The sequence below is a fragment of the Opisthocomus hoazin genome, chromosome 1, assembly GCF_030867145.1.
Source record: "Opisthocomus hoazin isolate bOpiHoa1 chromosome 1, bOpiHoa1.hap1, whole genome shotgun sequence".
NCBI classification, from domain to species: domain Eukaryota; kingdom Metazoa; phylum Chordata; class Aves; order Opisthocomiformes; family Opisthocomidae; genus Opisthocomus; species Opisthocomus hoazin.
This window is the reverse complement of record NC_134414.1, coordinates 19,419,793-19,437,089: the sequence shown is the minus strand read 5'-3', so window position 1 is coordinate 19,437,089 and position 17,297 is coordinate 19,419,793. Positions and strand designations below refer to the sequence as shown.

At 43.5% G+C, this 17,297-nt stretch overlaps 1 protein-coding gene across 2 annotated transcripts in view; it reads left to right on the top strand.

The window, feature by feature from the left end:
- PDGFD (platelet derived growth factor D) overlaps positions 1–16,755 on the top strand; it is a 151,478-nt gene extending 134,723 nt beyond the window's left edge. For both annotated transcript variants that reach the window (XM_075418024.1, XM_009938499.2), the window contains exon 7: positions 13,195–16,755. In XM_075418024.1, coding sequence (XP_075274139.1) covers positions 13,195–13,329 — 135 coding nt within the window. In that variant the 3' untranslated portion in view covers positions 13,330–16,755. The remainder of the gene's footprint in view (positions 1–13,194) is intronic.
- The last annotated feature ends 542 nt before the right edge of the window (positions 16,756–17,297 follow it).

The window sequence follows — 17,297 nt, the reverse complement described above, 5'->3', positions numbered from 1 at the left end:
ACGTATAAAACACCTAGATGACTATGAGCTGATAAAATGAACTTGGGATGCCTTATGTATGAATAAATATTTATACAGCACCACAACATTTTATGAGAATGCTAAAAGACCTGGCACCTCCTTCAGAGAGCGAATAGTTGACCAGATAAGATTAAACGTGGATTAGAAACTGGTTAAGAGATAAAGAGCAAAGGGTTGGAAAAGATGAGGAATTTTCTACATTGGGAGTGGCTATCTGTGGGTGCCCCCCAGCACGTGGATTAAGTGTTATTTCATGTATGATCAATCTGGAAGGAGGTGAACAGAGAGGTGGCAAAAATGAGAGCGAGCATAGGAGATAACATACTTTAACAGCAGAGGAGGTTGCAAGGGATTTCAGAAGGCCTACGTAACTACTAAGAAATGCAGTTCAGAAAAGCAGCAAGCATTAGGATGAGTCGTCTCAAGTATTTACTCATATAACACTGGGTGTGTGAGGGGAGGAGGCAGAAACAAGGGGTGGAAGTTGGACTAAAGGTCAAGTAGTGAATCTTCATGAAGAACTTCAGGAAAAGTTACTTAGTGCAGTGATGGTAGGAAAAAAACAAGTGACAGTCTTATGCAGGAATAGAGGTGAAGAGGTAATAACACAGCAGATACTATGGCCTGGAGAAACTGGTGGGGTACTTATAATGGGTTTTGACCATTGGTGCTTAGAAGGGTACAGACAGGAGTAGAAAAGATATATAGAAGTAGAAAACAAACATCAAGACAAACAGAGGAGAAGATACACATCAAAAACATTTGTGTAAGGAAAGTGGCTCAAAAGTTTTGGATAATTTCATTTAGAAAACACTGGGAATAAGAGAGGACACAGTGAAAGATTTGACAGTAGCTAGAAAAAAGGTGCTGACTATAAACGTGTTATCAAGAACTAATTTTTTGTCAGATGTTTGGGAGCATCTGATGCTGGGGTGCCAGAATATCACACTAGCCAAATACTGGTCAGAACCAGGATGTCACAACTTATGACTGCCCCAAATTAATCACTAAATTCAGGAAATTCAATATTCACACTAATACATAATTGCTAATCTATTTCACTACTCCTTTGTTCTCTGAAAACTGTGTGAATCCAAGACAGTGTTTCAGGTTTAACATTAAATGGCTTTTGTAAGTTTAAATTTAAACTTAATCCCTTAGGGATGAATTAACAGCTCACTGAGCAGAAATTTAGCCAAGTGGCTCCCATTAACATGAGTGGAAGTCATGCAGATAAATTCGCGTATGACATACTAAAGATGTGTCCATTAATTTTAGTCCAAAATATTTTCCACTTTATTGTTATTATTAGCCACGCACAGCTAATCATTTTTCTTCTTTGTTCTCCTTCGACACTTAACTCTCTTTTTATTTAAATGCCTGGCAATAGAGGCACAGAGGAGGGTCCTCTCAGCATGCCAGTTTTAGAGCCATGGAGCTGGTTTGTTCTTTTTGAAGCCCACTAACCTTAACCAAAAAGCTTTTAGTTGCATAACGAAGGACAGAGCTTCACACTTTATGAAATCCCTGGTGCAGTTAATTTGATTAAAAATCTCTGCCTTCTGCTGCAGGAGAATGTAGGTCAGACTCAAACACAAGTCTCGATTACTTTGATTTACCTGCAAAGCCACCAGAAGGACGTAGAAGGTAGTGGAACAAAGAAGGTGTTTGTAGCAGCTGAAACCAAATCCTGCAGATCCCAGACCGCTTCTCTTGCCAGGCTGATTTTGCCTAACCCGCTGTTCTGGAGCTTCATCTGCTGAGCTCCTGGACCCACCGGAGCTATTTGTCCTGCATATGGATATGCCTGTCCTCAACAGTAAAAATGTGACTGGAAATGACTTAAAAGTTGTCTGGCATTTCTGAGCTGCCGAGTATTTCTGGGTGAGAAAGAAAGGCAGGCGAATTTTCCAGAAGCAATAGGCTCCTTTTTGGCTTTGTAGCCAGTGCCTTGCAGTGCTGGAGTAGCTGCGTGCCGGCAGCTGTGGGGACACTAATGCCCAGAGTGTTTGTCGAGACAGAGGCTTCTACTCCAGAGAGATTTCAAGGTTATCTTCTCCTTATGCTCTTAATGTTTTTTAGTTCACCCTTAGTTCCTATTCAAAGCCTCATACCGTACTCATCACTGAGCGCTCCCTCTGAGTATCGCAGGACTAATAGCTATCACGTGCAGCCTTTAATTTCCCCAAGCTGTGAATGCTGCTCCAGTTCCCTGAACAGACCGTACAGCTCTTTCCCATCATGTCCAATTTTAAGAAGTAATGCAACAGACGGGAAAATAAGAAAATAAGGATGCCACAGTAAGGGGTATCTTTTTCTTTATTGCCCTGGGAAATGCTAACAATGAGATCTCAGGTCTTTTTTGTAACCTGGAACTTTGCCATAACTTTACCAAAATACTTGGCAGTTTCCAGAAGTAAACGGGTTCATAACCTGAGTAAACACATAGTTTTATGGTGGGGTTTTTTGCAGGAGTCTGGTGATGCTCTGTGGTTTTCCACAGCTTCTGGGTTTGCATGAAGCCAGCGCTCATGGACAAATACTCATGACTTACCACATAGTGTCACGAACCCTGCAAACCAAACAGACCAAGTGCTGACAGTGTCTCAAAACATCTCTCAGGCACAGTCTACCGTAAGTGATACTCAGTTATGTCGCAGGGCTCCGTGCAAGGGAAAGACGAAGCGATACATGGAAATGGCTGCAGCACACCTTCATCAAATGCTCACATCTACTGCTAACTTGCTAAAGGGGAGCTGAAATGAAAGCGTGTTTTCCATTGTAGTGCATTTCTTTGGAAATGCCTGGAGCTGCTCTTTAAAGAGAGCGGGGCTCTAAACCTGGAGATCACCCAGCCCGGAGGAGGTGAGGGGGAACTCAGGCCAGCACTCAGTTCAGCTCAGGCTGTGACTGTGCAATCCGCCCAGCGTGCATGTACCTCAAGAGAAACAAGAAATCGGTTTCCCCATCTCATTGCTGTAACTGATGAGATGTGAAATGAGTTTCCATGAGGAATAGATGCTCTTAAGGTAGCAACCAGAATTTGTCAGAGTGTATAAACCTCCACAAACACAGTGCTGAGCAACATAGCTAAAAGGCATATAAGAAAAAACAGCAGTGGTGCAAGCTGATTGCATCTTTTACATACTTACTTGTCTCTCCAGTAAAATTCTGAGGAAGAACTTGTTCACTCAGAGGGTGATGGAGCACTGGAATAGGTTGCCCAGAGAGGTTGTGGATTCTTCTTCTCTGGAGATATTCAAGACCCGCCTGGACAAGGTCCTGTGCAGCCTGCTGTAGGTGACCCTGCTTTGGCAGGGGGGTTGCACTAGATGATCCACAGAGGTCCCTTCCAACCCCTGACATTCTGTGACTCTGTAAGACTGGTGCATTTTTCACTGTCAATATGACACTTCTTCCCCATCTCGCCCCTATCCCCTCTCTTTGAAGCATAATACCTCCTTTCAAGTTTCATATTGACTGGAGCTTTTCTGGTGCCTTCGTAGAACATACATGCAACTAATTCTCACTGACAAGGTTTAGATTAGTGTTAGGGTGGCTACTTCATCACCTCTTTCTGCCCTGAGAGAGGCAGCAGGCACCTCAGAGTATCGACAAAATACATAGTCTTTGCACAAGTTGCTGGGGCATAGAAACAGCTTTAACTGGACCCAACATTGTAAAGGGAAAACAAGACAGTAGGGAATATTACTAGGGAGAAAAGAACAGGGGAGCAGGGGAGAAAATAAAAAGGTGACATGGGACTTCATTAAGACAGAGGAGTTGTTGCAGTGGAGTTAAGAAATGTAACTAATGCAATTTGGTGTAGTGGGGCCTTTTTTCTTTTTTTTTTGTTTCTTTTTTATTCAGAGAAATGAGAGGCAAACCTTGAGGAGGCAGTTGAGAGAGCAGACAATAATTCTCACCCTGTAGTTACACAGCAGAACATAAGATAACTGGACAAAAATTATACAAGTGCTGCTGATACAACAAAGGAAATTTGCTAAGGGATTAAAAAGAGCTAGCGTCATCAAACCAGTGTGCAAGGAATATGGTCTGACTGTTGTATGTCCTGGAGTTGACAGTACACGTATAAAGGAGATAAAAGGTTGCTATGGTAATAAAGGCACAGAATTAACCTGACAAAATAGTTAATGTATCAAAATATTATACAAGAAGCAGCAAAGGGATTTATTTGGAATGCAAATACAAGGAAACAGAATGAGTCAGAAATGACTGCTAGGTCACAGGATGAGCAGTGAGAGCACAGAGGTGCAGTGAGAGAAAAAAGGTTCATTTTTTACTAGACGAAAATGAAAGTTCTGGGGATGACATCTGGAAGTTAAGCAAGTGAGACAACCTGTGATCCATGTCTGGGCAGGGAGGCAATTTAGGGAAGGGGGAACACCTGTATGTGGTCAGTGAAAAAGCAATAGCTGGAGCCATAATCACAGAATCATAGAATGTTAGGGGATGGAAGGGACCTCTGGGGGTCATCTAGTGCAACCCTCCTGCCAAAGCAGGGTCACCTACAGCAGGCTGCACAGGACCTTGTCCAGGCGGGTCTTGAATATCTCCAGAGAAGGAGAACCCACAACCTCCCTGGGCAGCCTGTTCCAGTGCTCCATCACCCTCAGAGTAAAGTTCTTCCTCATGTTCAGATCCTTCCTATGCTTCAGTTAGTCGCATCGCCCCTTGTCCTGTCGCTGGGCACCACTGAAAAGAGTCTGGCCCCATCCTTCTGACTCCCACCCTGAAGATATTTGTCAGCATTTGTTAGGTCCCCTCTCAGCCTTCTGTTCTCCAGGCTAAACAAGACAAGTTCCCTCAGCCTTTCCTCATAGGAGAGATGCTCCAGTCCCCTCACCATCCTCATAGCCCTCCGCTGGACTCTCTCCCGTAGCTCCTCATCTTTCTTGAAGTGGGGAGCCCAGAACTGGACACAGTTGGGCCAGATGAGGCCTCACTAGGGCAGTGTAGAGGGGAAGGAGAACCTCCCTTAACCTGCTGGCCACACTCCTCTTAATGCATCCCAGGATCCCATTGGCCTTCTTGGCAGCCAGGGCACACTGCTGGCTCATGGTTAACCTGTCGTCCACCAGGACACTCAGGTCTCTCTCCGCAGAGCTGCACTCCAGCAGATCCACCCCAAGCCTGTACTGATGCATAGGGTTGTTCCTCCTGAGGCGCAAGACCCTGGACCTGCCCTTGTTGAACCCCAAATCTCCAGCCTGTCCAGGTCTCACTGAATGGCAGCACAGCCTTCTGGTGTATCCACCACTCCTCCCAGTTTTCTGTCATCGGCAGACTTGCTGAGGGTACACTCTAACTCTTCATCCAGGTCATTGCTGAAAAAGACTGGGCGGAGTACTGAGCCCCAGGGGACACCACTAGTTACCAGCCTCCAACTAGACTCAGCGCCGCTGATGACAACCCTCTGAGCTCTGCCTTTCAGCCAGTTCTCAATCCACCTCACTGACCACTCATCCAGCCCACACTTCCTGAGCTTCCCTAGGAGGATATTATGGGAGACAGTGTCAATAGCCTTGCTGAAGTCTAGGTAGACAACATCCACGGCTCTCCCCTCATCTACCCAGCCAGTCATGCCATCGTAAAAAGCTATCAGATTGATCAAGCATGATTTCCCCTTGCTGAATCTGTGTTGACTACTCCTGATAACCTTCTTTTCCTCCACTTGCTTGATGATGACCTCTAGAATGAGCTGCTCCATCACCTTTCCCGGGATGGAGGTGAGGCTGACCGGCCTGCAGTTCCCTGGGTCCTCCTTCTTGCCCTTTTTGAAGACTGGAGTGACATTGGCCTTTCTCCAGTCCTCGGGCACCTCTCCTGTCCTCCAGGACCTCTCAAAGATGATGGAGAGTGGCTCAGCAATGACATCTGCCAGCTCCCTCAGCACTCGTGGGTGCATTCCATCGGGGCCCATGGATTTGTGGGTGTCCAGATTGCTTAAACGATCTCTCACACAGTCCTTCTCGACCAAGGGAAGGTGATCCTCTCTGCAAGCTTCCTCTCTTACCTCCAGGGCCTGGGATTCCTGAAGGCCAACCTTAACACTAAAGACTGAAGCAAAGAAGACAGTCAGTAGATCTGCCTTCTCCGTATCCTCCGTCACCAGGACACCCGCCTCATTCAGCAGCGGCCCCACATTGTCCCTAGCCTTCCTTTTGCTGCTGATGTAGTTGAAGAAGCCCTTCTTGTTGTTTTTGACATCCCTTGCCAGCTTCAATTCCAGGTGGGCCTTGGCCTTCCTCGTCACATCCCTGCATGCTCTGACCACATTCCTGTACTCTTCCCAAGTGGCCTGTCCCTCTTTCCACATTCCATGGACCTTTCTCTTCTGCCTGATCTCTGCTAGAAGCTCCTTGTTTAACCATGCAGATCTCCTGCCTCCTTTGCTAGATTTCTTGCTCAGGGGGATGCACCTCTTCAGAGCATGGAGGAAGTGACATTTAAAGAGCGACAAGCTCTCTTGGACCCTCCTGCCTTCGAGAGCCCTGACCCGCGGGATTCCTCCCAGTAGCTCCTTGAAGAGGCCAAAGTTAGCTCTCCAGAAGTCCAAGGTTTTGATCCTACTTATCGCCCTGCTTCCTCCATTCAGCAACCTGAACTCCATCATTTGCTGGTCATTGCAGCAGAGGCTGCCCCCAACCTTCACATCCTCAACTAGTCCCACTTTATTCCTTAGTACAAGGTCCAGCAGAACACCTCTCCTCGTCAGCTCCTCCACCACTTGCATCAGAAAGTTATCATTGATGCTCTGTAGGAACCTCCTGGACTGCATGTGCCTGGCTGTGTGGTCTTCCCAGCTATGTCAGGGTGGTTGAAGTCCCCCGTGAGAACCAGGGCCTGCGACTGTGAGGCTACTTGCAGCTGCCTGTAGAAGGCCTCCTCCTCGACTTCCTCCTCTTGGTCAGGTGGCCTGTAGTACACTCCCACAATAACATCACCCATGTGAGCCTGTCCCTTAATTCTAACCCATAAGCTCTCAACTCCTTCTTCATCTGCCCCCAGGCAAAGCTTAGTGCACTCCAGTTGCTCCCCCACATACAGAGCAACTCCACCACCTCTCCTTGTTGGCCTATCTTTCCTAAAGAGTCTGTAGCCTTCCATGACAGCATTTCAATCATGCGAGCTGTCCCACCATGTCTCTGTAATTCCAACAAGATCCTGGCCCTGCAACTGCACACAGATCTCTCATTCTTCCTTCTTATTGCCCATGCTGCATGGATTGGTGTACAGACATTTAAGGGAGGAACTCGAGCATGCTGGTTTCCATGGAGGGGTGCAAGAGGTTCTGCCATGTCCATGCCTACTCTTAAGGTTCTTGGTCTTTTTCTTCTCAGCTTGGGACACAGCTGAGGAATATTTGTCACTGCTCTGATTTGCCACTCTCAATCCCCAGCCAGATGGGATGGCTTGAGCATTGTGACTTTGCCCTCCACCCCCTGAGCCCTTGAGTTTAAAGCCCTGCACACCAGGTTGGCTAGCCTGTTGCCAAAGATCCCCTTGCCTCTTCTGGACAGGTGGGTCCCATCCCTCTCTAACAGGTTATAATCACTGAAGAAAATCCCATTGTCATGAAACCCAAAACCCTCATGGCGGCACCAGCGACAATGCCAGGAGTTGATACTCGTAATGCGTCTGTTTTTAGGTGATCCCCTTCCTCCAACTGGTAAAATGTAGGAACAATGCGTGACAAGATCACCAAAAGTGAGCATCTTACTGATGTCACAAATGTCAAAAGCATCATAGCTTTAGTGACTGTTTCAGATGCCTGAGTTTTAAGGCAATTAAAATCTTTTCCCATGTTTGCTGTGTTAAAACCAAGTGTTTCTTATTCATACAAATAAAAAAATAGACTCAATAATCATTATTAAATCTACATTTAATAATGCCTTAGTTTGAATGCTGCCACTGAACAGCAAACAAACTCTTTTTTCTTATTCCCGATACCCTATAATTATCTCTGGTAAGAAAGAATACAGCTTCAGGCCTGTGTTGTTATTTTAGGCTATGTTCCTACTGAAATAAAGGTCCTTATGCTAAATTATGAACCACGTTCCCATAATGCTTGGTTTCTTATGCTCAGAGAATGGCTAAACTGTGTGTGACCTTTGGATTAGATAACTTTCCAAAACTGCGGAGTAAGATTTTTTATCTGTATCAGAACTTGGATCTGTGTTGAATGTTTTGCACTTTTGATGCTTCCTCTTTAATGAATCTCAGACAAATATAATTTGGTTTGCATGCTAGAATGATAGTATTTTTAGATGAGCAGAAGGAGATTAGATAATGCTGCATAGCAGGATTTTAAAATAAATTCTGCAAAGTACAAATTTCACTATCTAAAATAGCATCCAGAGTCACTCTCCATCCTCTGTCACTGGAATATAAGGCTAACCAGATATTTGGTAAGCCGTAGTCGTGTTACTGATTATCTGTGGTCTTCTTAAGCTAATCAGAAAAAAAAAAAAAGCTGATTTTCGAGTGAGGCTTTGGATTTTTATTGGTGTTTAAACTACTGGTCAAGAATTTAACAAGTTGTTACTGTTGTGCCTAATAAATGAAGTAAATTATAATAAGTAAAAAATGGCTAAGAGCAACTGGATGCCCCATTTTAAAATTATTTTGAAGAAGTGTTGACTGGGTTTCCTATTACTCTTTGCTTTTTATTAAAACAGAAATCACCCATCATGGACTTTTGTGGCTAAATGTTGCCTAACTTCAAAGGAAATGATGCATGGCTAGGACTGTCAGCGAATGCTGGTGGTCAGGAGGTTCACCTCGTCTCACTCTACCGATCTAAAGCTGCGAGTCCAGCCTTTGGGCTCCTTTCCCAGTTATCAGAGCTAGCCGCACCAGAGGCAGGTGTTTCAGCTGAATCATTCTCTGGACTCACCTCTTTATTGCTGCTTCTACTAGAGAAATGCCAGCTGTGGGTCAGGGTGAGCAGGTTATCTTCAGCTGGGTCCGTTCCCCAGCAGTCATCACAGCTCTACTCTCCTCAGACCCTGATCAAGTGCTCTTACAGATCTGCCGAGATGAGCGGGGTGGCCAGGCCATCAGCCCCGACCTGCTGTGCTCCACAGGCCACTGCAGAGCACCCTGCTGCCCCTAAAGTAAGACCCAAACTTATACTGTATACGTTCTGGAAAGGCAGCCATTTTCCAATGTCCTCAAACAGGCTGCAAACCCCACGGTTCCTTGGAGGGCTGTCCAGGCAACGAGTCAGCCTGGCTTAAACAAATGTGCCCTAATTCCAGTCTGAGTTTTTCTGGCTTCAGCTTCCAGATACTGTTTTTCGTGATGGCTTTGCTCTCTCGCATAAAGAGTCCTTCAGAATCGGGCATCCAAATTCGATGCACGATCAATGAGCAAGATTCCTGGCAGGGAACCTCATGTAAGCATTTTCTTTACATTTCCTTCCCCACTATCCCCAAGGAAAATTATGCAGCAGCCACAGTCACGTCACCTTGAAACCTCTCAGATGCTCAGGCATACCTGCAAAGTAAAATGCCATCCAGCATGTTGGTGTGCTGCTATGGAGCTGTCTGCACAAGAAATGCTACAAGACCCTGATACCTTTATTTGTATTACCTGTAAACACCAAATCCAGTTCAGAAGCTAAATCGTCTGTCTTAACTTTTTTTTTTTTATTGCTTTAATAATTTTATGACCATAATTACCTTAGTGTTGGATGAGGTGCACATGGCTGTAGTTATATACTCTTTGTGAGGCAGTGATCATAACAGCTGAGGCACCACATTTTGATTAGCAGTGACAGACATTGCTCCTTTAGTTTGAAAACTGCAAGGTTATTCTTCTTTTTCACCCACACAGAAGAAACCTTTTGAGCATTTCAGACCTTCCTCACATCCATATTTTCTTACAGCTACTGATCCCATCAAAGAAGGAGCAATGAAGTGTCCTGAACAAAATTTCTTTGAAGTGTTTTCATCAGTTCAGCAGTTCCTCACCTTCAAGGACCTGATGATGTAATGAATAAACAGCACCTGTTTTCAGCATTAAAGGGTTTTCTTTAAACTGCTGTGGTCACCAGAATTGGCCTGACTTCCTGATTCTTTTCAATTCCCTTGTATTTAGCTGAAACTAAAACTATTAGATAGAAGCTAGACAGAGAGCTTTGAACATCAGTTCTGTGATCAGCTATTAAAGCAGTCCAATTTCAGCAGTGTTCAAACACTGCTTCCCTGTCTTGTCTGGTGAAGTGACTGCCAATTGATTTTTCTACTCTTATCAGCAAAGCCCATATACTGTGCTCATGTTTCTTAATACAAAACACAGGGAAAATCCCCAAGCTGTCAGGAGGTCTGTTAGCTTAAATACAGGCCACATCTTTGCTCTTATCCCATTGCATACTTTCATTTGCTCTCGGTTGAAAAAAGCAGATCTACCTATCCATGATCCAAGTGCCAATCATCTGAATTTGTCAGATTTTGATGAAAGGTTTCTTTAAATAAATAATAAATAATTAAATAAATAATTTTATCATGGCTTCAGTGTTAGCAGCTGTACTTGCTTTTATATATATGCTTTCTTAAAAAAAGTCATCTTCAAAGATGTGATCTGTTTTCAGCTCTGTAATAAATCATTGCAACCTGATTGGGTTCAGTACCTCTGTGTTTTGGATGACAATGTGGTACAGTGAATTGTCCTGGTGTCCATCAGGATTTATTGCCTATATCGAGGCAGTCAGTGTTTGAAATCAATTCAAATCCATTATAATTTTGGGTTTCTTTTAAAAACAAAGAAAAGAAATTACATGTCTGAATTTCTGACACGAAAGAGTACATATATCTTCCCAACACGTTAAAGCAGCACATCTGTACCTTGCTTAGGCACAGTCCTTCCTCTCAGTATGACACAGGTTAAACATAAATTTTATCACAAATGGGAGGACAAAATAATAGACTGTGCTCGGTGCTTATCACTTTTGTTACATCCCATGGCCTTCCTACCCTCCAGGCATTAATGGCAGAGAACAAATGGTCTCATCCCAAAGCCTGCTCACCTGCCTACCCTTCCCCACCCGCTCTGCACAGCATCTGTGGTTAACTTTTGGCGAGTCATTCACACTTACTTTTGGGGACTTTCTAATTCCGTTGAAATTGCTAATACTTTGTTGATCTGGTATACAGCCCCTTATTCCCTCTCTTTCCTGAGACCATCTCAATTCTTGTATGGTGTAGCAACATCAAAGTACAGAAAGTACTTCATAAAAAAGAGAGAATTATTAATTGAGTGACAGTATGATCTGTTGGTTAGGGCACCTGTTCTTCAGCACAGAAATGTGGGTGTTTCTGTGGTTGAGGCACATGTTTAGGTCCCACTTCTCTCTTGACCAGTGGCTTTGGCAGGTCATAGACAAGACAGACTTCTCTCCATCTTTTGAACAAGCAAGACAAATCTAGCTAGTCTAGCAGTCACTTTGCCAAGCTAGTATGAGTCACACAAACAGCCTACCAAGAGGTGACAGGTGTCAGCTCTAGTACCTTACCAGTGCATGGTTTCTGGACTGAAGTACTTGAGGCCACAGAGAGCAGAACCAGCCCACCAGCCTACGGCCAGCTGTGGAGCTGCAGACTTGCTTTCCCTGTGTCCTGCTCCCCGTCAGTAAATACATGATTTCAAATGGGAAAGGACCATGTAATGCCACTGATAGTTTTTCTACTGATATGTTGCAGAGTCTTGAGCGAATCAGTTTCAGATTCTCCATCTATACAAGTACGACAATGTTGCATGTCTTTCTGTGCAATGTGCTGAGATTTGGGGAGAAAAATGCTGTAGGAGAGTTAAAGTGTTCTTAGTCTTAACTCATTTGTTGTACCTAATCCAAACTAGTGTTTGAACTTCAGGGCAGAAATTGGAAATTAATTTCTCCATTGTTAAACTACTGTAGGCCCATCAACAGCAAACTAGTGAAACAAACTGGAGGATTTCCTCCCCTCAGCCAGCGCCACCATGCTAGTGGGGGTATGAGCTCTCACACAGCAGCTCAGCCTCCAACGGCGGGCTCACAAAGCGTACCCCCACAAACAGCCAGCCTTCTCAGCTTTTTCCGGTCCGTGGTTTACATACTTGCACTATCACAGAAGATTAGACAGGATGCAACATTATGGCTGTCTTCCACATATCCACAAGAATATTTTCAGGGAATCATAGATTCATATAATAATACGGGTTGGAAGGCAGCTCTGGGAGTCATCTAACCCAGTCTCCCATTCAAAGCAGGAAGAATTATGAAGTTAGATGAAGTTGCTCAGGGCCTTGTCCTGTTAATTTTGACTATATCTTCAAGGTTTCTGCAACTTCTCTGGACAACCTACTCCAGTGTTTAACCACTCTCAATATTTTCTTCCGTATACCCCAAAGGGATTTCTTTTGTTGCAACTTGTGTTTTGCCTCTTTTTCATCTTCTTTGTAACCTACCACCCTCCTTTTTAGGGGTCTTAGGGTTATCTTGCCTAGATAGAGTTTTTCCAGAAGCCTCTTGTGAGATGTATACTTTCCTAGGAAATATTTTTTTTTGTTTGATTGTTTTTTCACATTATTAACAGAAAATTCTTAAGAAATTATTCAAGTTGAGGCAGAGACTTTTTAGATAAGCCAACAACAGTCAGATCCCAGAGAAACTCGATGGGATCTGGCACATATTTTGCACAAGCTCCATTCACCTCCTTCTGCCTCCCTCAGGCATTTCATTTTTGGACGAGTTGTAACGATATGTGCTTCAGAAATTTCAAATTGCATAAAGAAATATTCCTTGTTCTTTAGAGCAGAAATATTATACAAGTGAGAGAAGGGGCAGAGCAATTCAAATATGTATGGGACTGCAAAGACGAGCCAAAGGAAACGTGCTTGATAATTCACACGCAAAGGAGCAACTCTGCTCATGGTTAGGGAACTGCACGATATAAAGATACCTGATGTAGGAAATAATCCGATCTGTCAAAGCTCCAGGACAAACAGTACAGAAGTATGTCACAAAGTGGAAAGAAAAAGCTGGAAGTAAAACAAAAATGTGTGCAAACAAAAATGTGTGCAAACTGTGTGCCCTCAGGACCCCAACACTCTCATCCTCAAATTTCTAACAGTGTTTTCTAATCAGTGCATTTCTGTTGATCCTCCCAGGTGCTGAAATTCATCCCTGAGGCTGGGCATCCAAGAAGAAAAGGCAGAACCAGGAACAACATGGCCTTAGTAGATATACAGCTGGATCACCATGAGCGATGTGATTGTATCTGCACTTCAAGACCACCCCGATAAAAAATAAATAAATAAATAAATAAATGAATGAATAAATAAAAGAAAAAACCAAGACACACTAATTGCAGCTTACCAGACGTTTACTTTTAAGCAGGATTGTTCTGAGGACCTTTACTCACTTATCATTTGAACTATGCTCCTAGCCTGCCTTTGCAATTAGCAAAAATGATCTCTGTGTTTCAGCATAGCTGTGCTGATTAGTGCCATGGCAGCTAAACAGGTATATCATAGATTTAGGTATCAGCATCCAGTTATGCTTATTTGTAGCTAGGTTCTGAGGGTTGAGATTTTCAAAGCTCACTTACAGTCCTTAGGCACACAATGCCCACTGAAATTAAACACCAGTTGTGCAGGTCTTTGTGGTAGCTGGCAATGAAATCGTGTTATGTTTCTGTTTCTCACTCACCAGTTCCTACACTCAAATTCTGCTGCCATTTCTACCTGCTTAGCTCTCCTGACAGTCAGCAGGGCTTTCTGGGTATAAATGAAGAGAGAATTTGAGCCTGTATGAGTGTAAATTGCTTAGTCCTGCTCCAAGAGGGAACTTCCCAGTGTTCCAGCCCAACAGAGTGGGATATAATGAGGAAAATCCATCACTACGTGAAATAACACACCAGTTAAGTCAAATCTCACTATTTGTATTCGAACAAATAGTGTGCTGAAATTCGTAGATGCTTTGCATAAACTGGGACAGTGGTGGCGGTGGGGGATGCGGAGCCTGGTACTTTTGCCATGGTGAGTGACTCCACAGGAGCCATCGCCCAGGCGCTTCTGCAGGAGGAGACTCCCGCCAGGTCCCCAGGTAAATCCCTGCGGGCTGGGGCTGATTCTGGTCTCTGCCTACGTGGGCTGGACTCCTGCCCCTTGCCCAGAGCTGCCCACAGTTGCCCAGGAGGAGCCCCCCCTCCATGAAAAGGGAGAGACAACCCTCCCCTTGCATCCTCCTCACTGCAGTGCGAGGAGTGCCATGTTTCCCCATGCAGACGATGAAGATAGGGTACTTGTTTGTTGAAAATACTGATTTGTTTTGCAGTTGTGTTACTGGGAAACAAAACCGTGTTTGAGATTTAATTATCATTATTTGGTTTGGGGTGTGTTTGTTTGTTTGCTTTAAATATGTATTATTATAACTTCATCATGTATGCATTAATCTTAGTTATCTGAGGTTAGTTGTCTCATTTCAGCTCTGTGTATTACCATGGTTGAACTGTTGGCAGTGAATTTCTTTTTGATTGCATTTTGCTGAGGCATATTAACTCATTAAGCAATGTCTGTCTGTCATGGAAAATGTGCATCTTTTATTAACTTCCAGAAGAATATTATTAAACACCACCTCATAATAAAATAAGCACTTTAAAAGCTACAGCATAGCTTCCTATGCCTTTTAAACTATTACGAAAGTGCTCTAGCTGAAAAGGGAAAAAAAAAATCCTTCCAAACTAGCTGCAAAGATTTTTAAATGCTGCTCCAAAGGTGTAAAGTATAGACAGATTTAAGTCTGGCAAAGAATTGGAGTTCTGATCATGAATGTAACTGAGGGAGTAGGGCGGCACATTTAATGGCTGAGGTTTTATATTTAATAGCAGACATAGGCTGCATCGATTCATCTTGTTTGTGTTGCCTCTTGTGTTTCTGTCTTTCGGAAAGAGTGAAGTAGTTTGACAATAGTGCTTTATAATTAGTGAAAACTGGTATGTGCTGTAATATAATATTGAGAGCCTTCAAGCCAGTATGTTTTAGCAATCTAAAATTTTGTGACAAGAGCTCCCTAATGCTCTGCCTCACCCTCTTTGGCAACTCAAGTATTTTACAAGTGCTCTTTTATAATTTTAGCAAAATTTTACTGAAACATCCCTTAGAAAAGTTGTTTTACTTTCTTTCCTGTTCTTTAACCTTTGAGATTCAAAAAGTGTGGGGGTTTTATTATTTATATTAATTTTTCCTCTCTGGCTCCCAGATGTCTGTTTTAAAAATGCTCCTGAATGCTGACTTGGGAAGTGATTCATCATTTCTCAAAGCAATTCACATTAAAAGAACAGCACTGTAGCCAAAGATTGTCAGCTTCATTTCGTCGTTCAGGACTGTTTAAAGAAGACTTCATTCTTTTTCTGTCTCTAGCTTAATAACAAGGTTGACCCAGCTCTTCCATAATTTTTAGCTAATTTTGTAAGAAATTTGCATGTGAGGCCTTGGCTGTGCTGATTGTTTTTGAGACAATGTAATTGTCTCAATTGTGCACTCTAATGTATATTTCTGACTGAATTATGCCCAAATTGTGCCTAAACACTCTGGCCCCACAGTTAGCATTGGCTGTAGGAAACATCAGTGTCGTATGACTTTGTGCTTTGAGCGGTCCTTTAATTCCCACCACCCAGGGAAGGATGTGCATCGGGCATCTGATGCGGCTGGCATCCCGCGTGCACCTATGCCTGCTTGTCCCATCTCCACCCCAGCAGCCGTGCCTTGGGAGGGATATTTACACCTCCTCATTTGGGGGATCAAGACTTGTCTGGGAGCCTGAGTTACCACTGCAGGCGAATGAGGGCTCTTCCGAAGGGTCCCCTAGCTCCCAGGTTGAGGTCACCCCGTGTGGGAGCTTTTCTTTCTCTCTTTTGAAGACGTAGAAAGATCAGAAAGCTGATTTGGGCATCTAAATGCGATACACAAAGGTAGATGGTATGAATACTCATTTTAAAGACTGAACAGCTAATAGTTTAGCTAACTGAATTAGATACAGGCAGCAGTGGATGCCAGGGTCCAGCAGAAAAATTCAGCTCTTAAGTAAAAAGAGATGGGTATAATAGGGATTATCCTCTTGTTTAGTGTTGTGTTTACTTTCTTAAGTATAGCTTAAATTTTTTGCAAAATTTAAAGTATTACTCCTGGGACACATAGTAATGAATGGAACCATTCACTGCTTCGTGCTGCCATCTGCCATACAGATAGCATGCTTCTGGCCAGTGCAGGAGTGTCAAGGATGGGCTTTATGATAACGTACATGTGAACTAAGCAAAACTGCCCAAAACCCAAGCCCCGAGCTGCAATTTCACCCTGGTGAAACCAAATACCAGCAAAACTTTTTATTTATTAGCAGAAACTGCAGAGATGGTTTTCCATGCCTTTGTTTTCTCTTTTGTCTGTGTAATAATTGTTATGTTGTTTACATACTTTTTTAACTTCATAAGCAAAGCTAGTAAAAAACCTGATCTGATTCATTTTTCTTGGTGGAACTGGAACCCCCCAAAATAAATAGATTTTCAAAGGAAATTCAGAAAGATTCTTAGTTTCAAACTGCGCGCTAGCTTTTTATTTACTGTATTCTTCTGGGATGGAGCCTACTTTCTCAAGTGCAATCTATATATATTTTTTTGTTATCTCAGTTAAATGCAGCTTTCCTAGCAGTATGTTTTACTTTATACAGTATGTAATGTGTCTTATCTTGATGAAAAAATAAATACTGCTTTTGAAAGAAGATAGTCTGAGTGATTATTCAGAGTTCAGATGAGCTAAAACCCATGATTTACTGGAAGACATTTCCACAACAAGACACCATCCATACTAGATCTCCATGTGAATTTTAGCAGTCATTCCCAGGAACATCAAGGAAGTACCAATGTGCAATTTTGGGATAATCGAGTTTGAACCTCCAAGCTGGAGGAGCTGAGAGCTTCCTTGCAATGCAGCAGCATCATGACAGCAGCACAGCATTTCTGAGAGATGGATCAGGGTGCTCCCCTGGACCCGGTGCTGGTCTCAGCCCCCGCAGGCTTGGCTTGGCTCCAGCAGAGATGTCCTCACTTGTCCTACTGAAGTTGCTGCTTACTGGCAAAGGAAGCTGCTTCTGAAGCTGTGCATCTCACCTGAACCAGCGTAGAGCTAAGCATCCAAGTTCTGTGTGCAGGGCAGCTGGGGGAACCTAAAGCCTCTTCAGATGAGGAAATTTGATCTACCTTTGTGAGTTCAGGCAT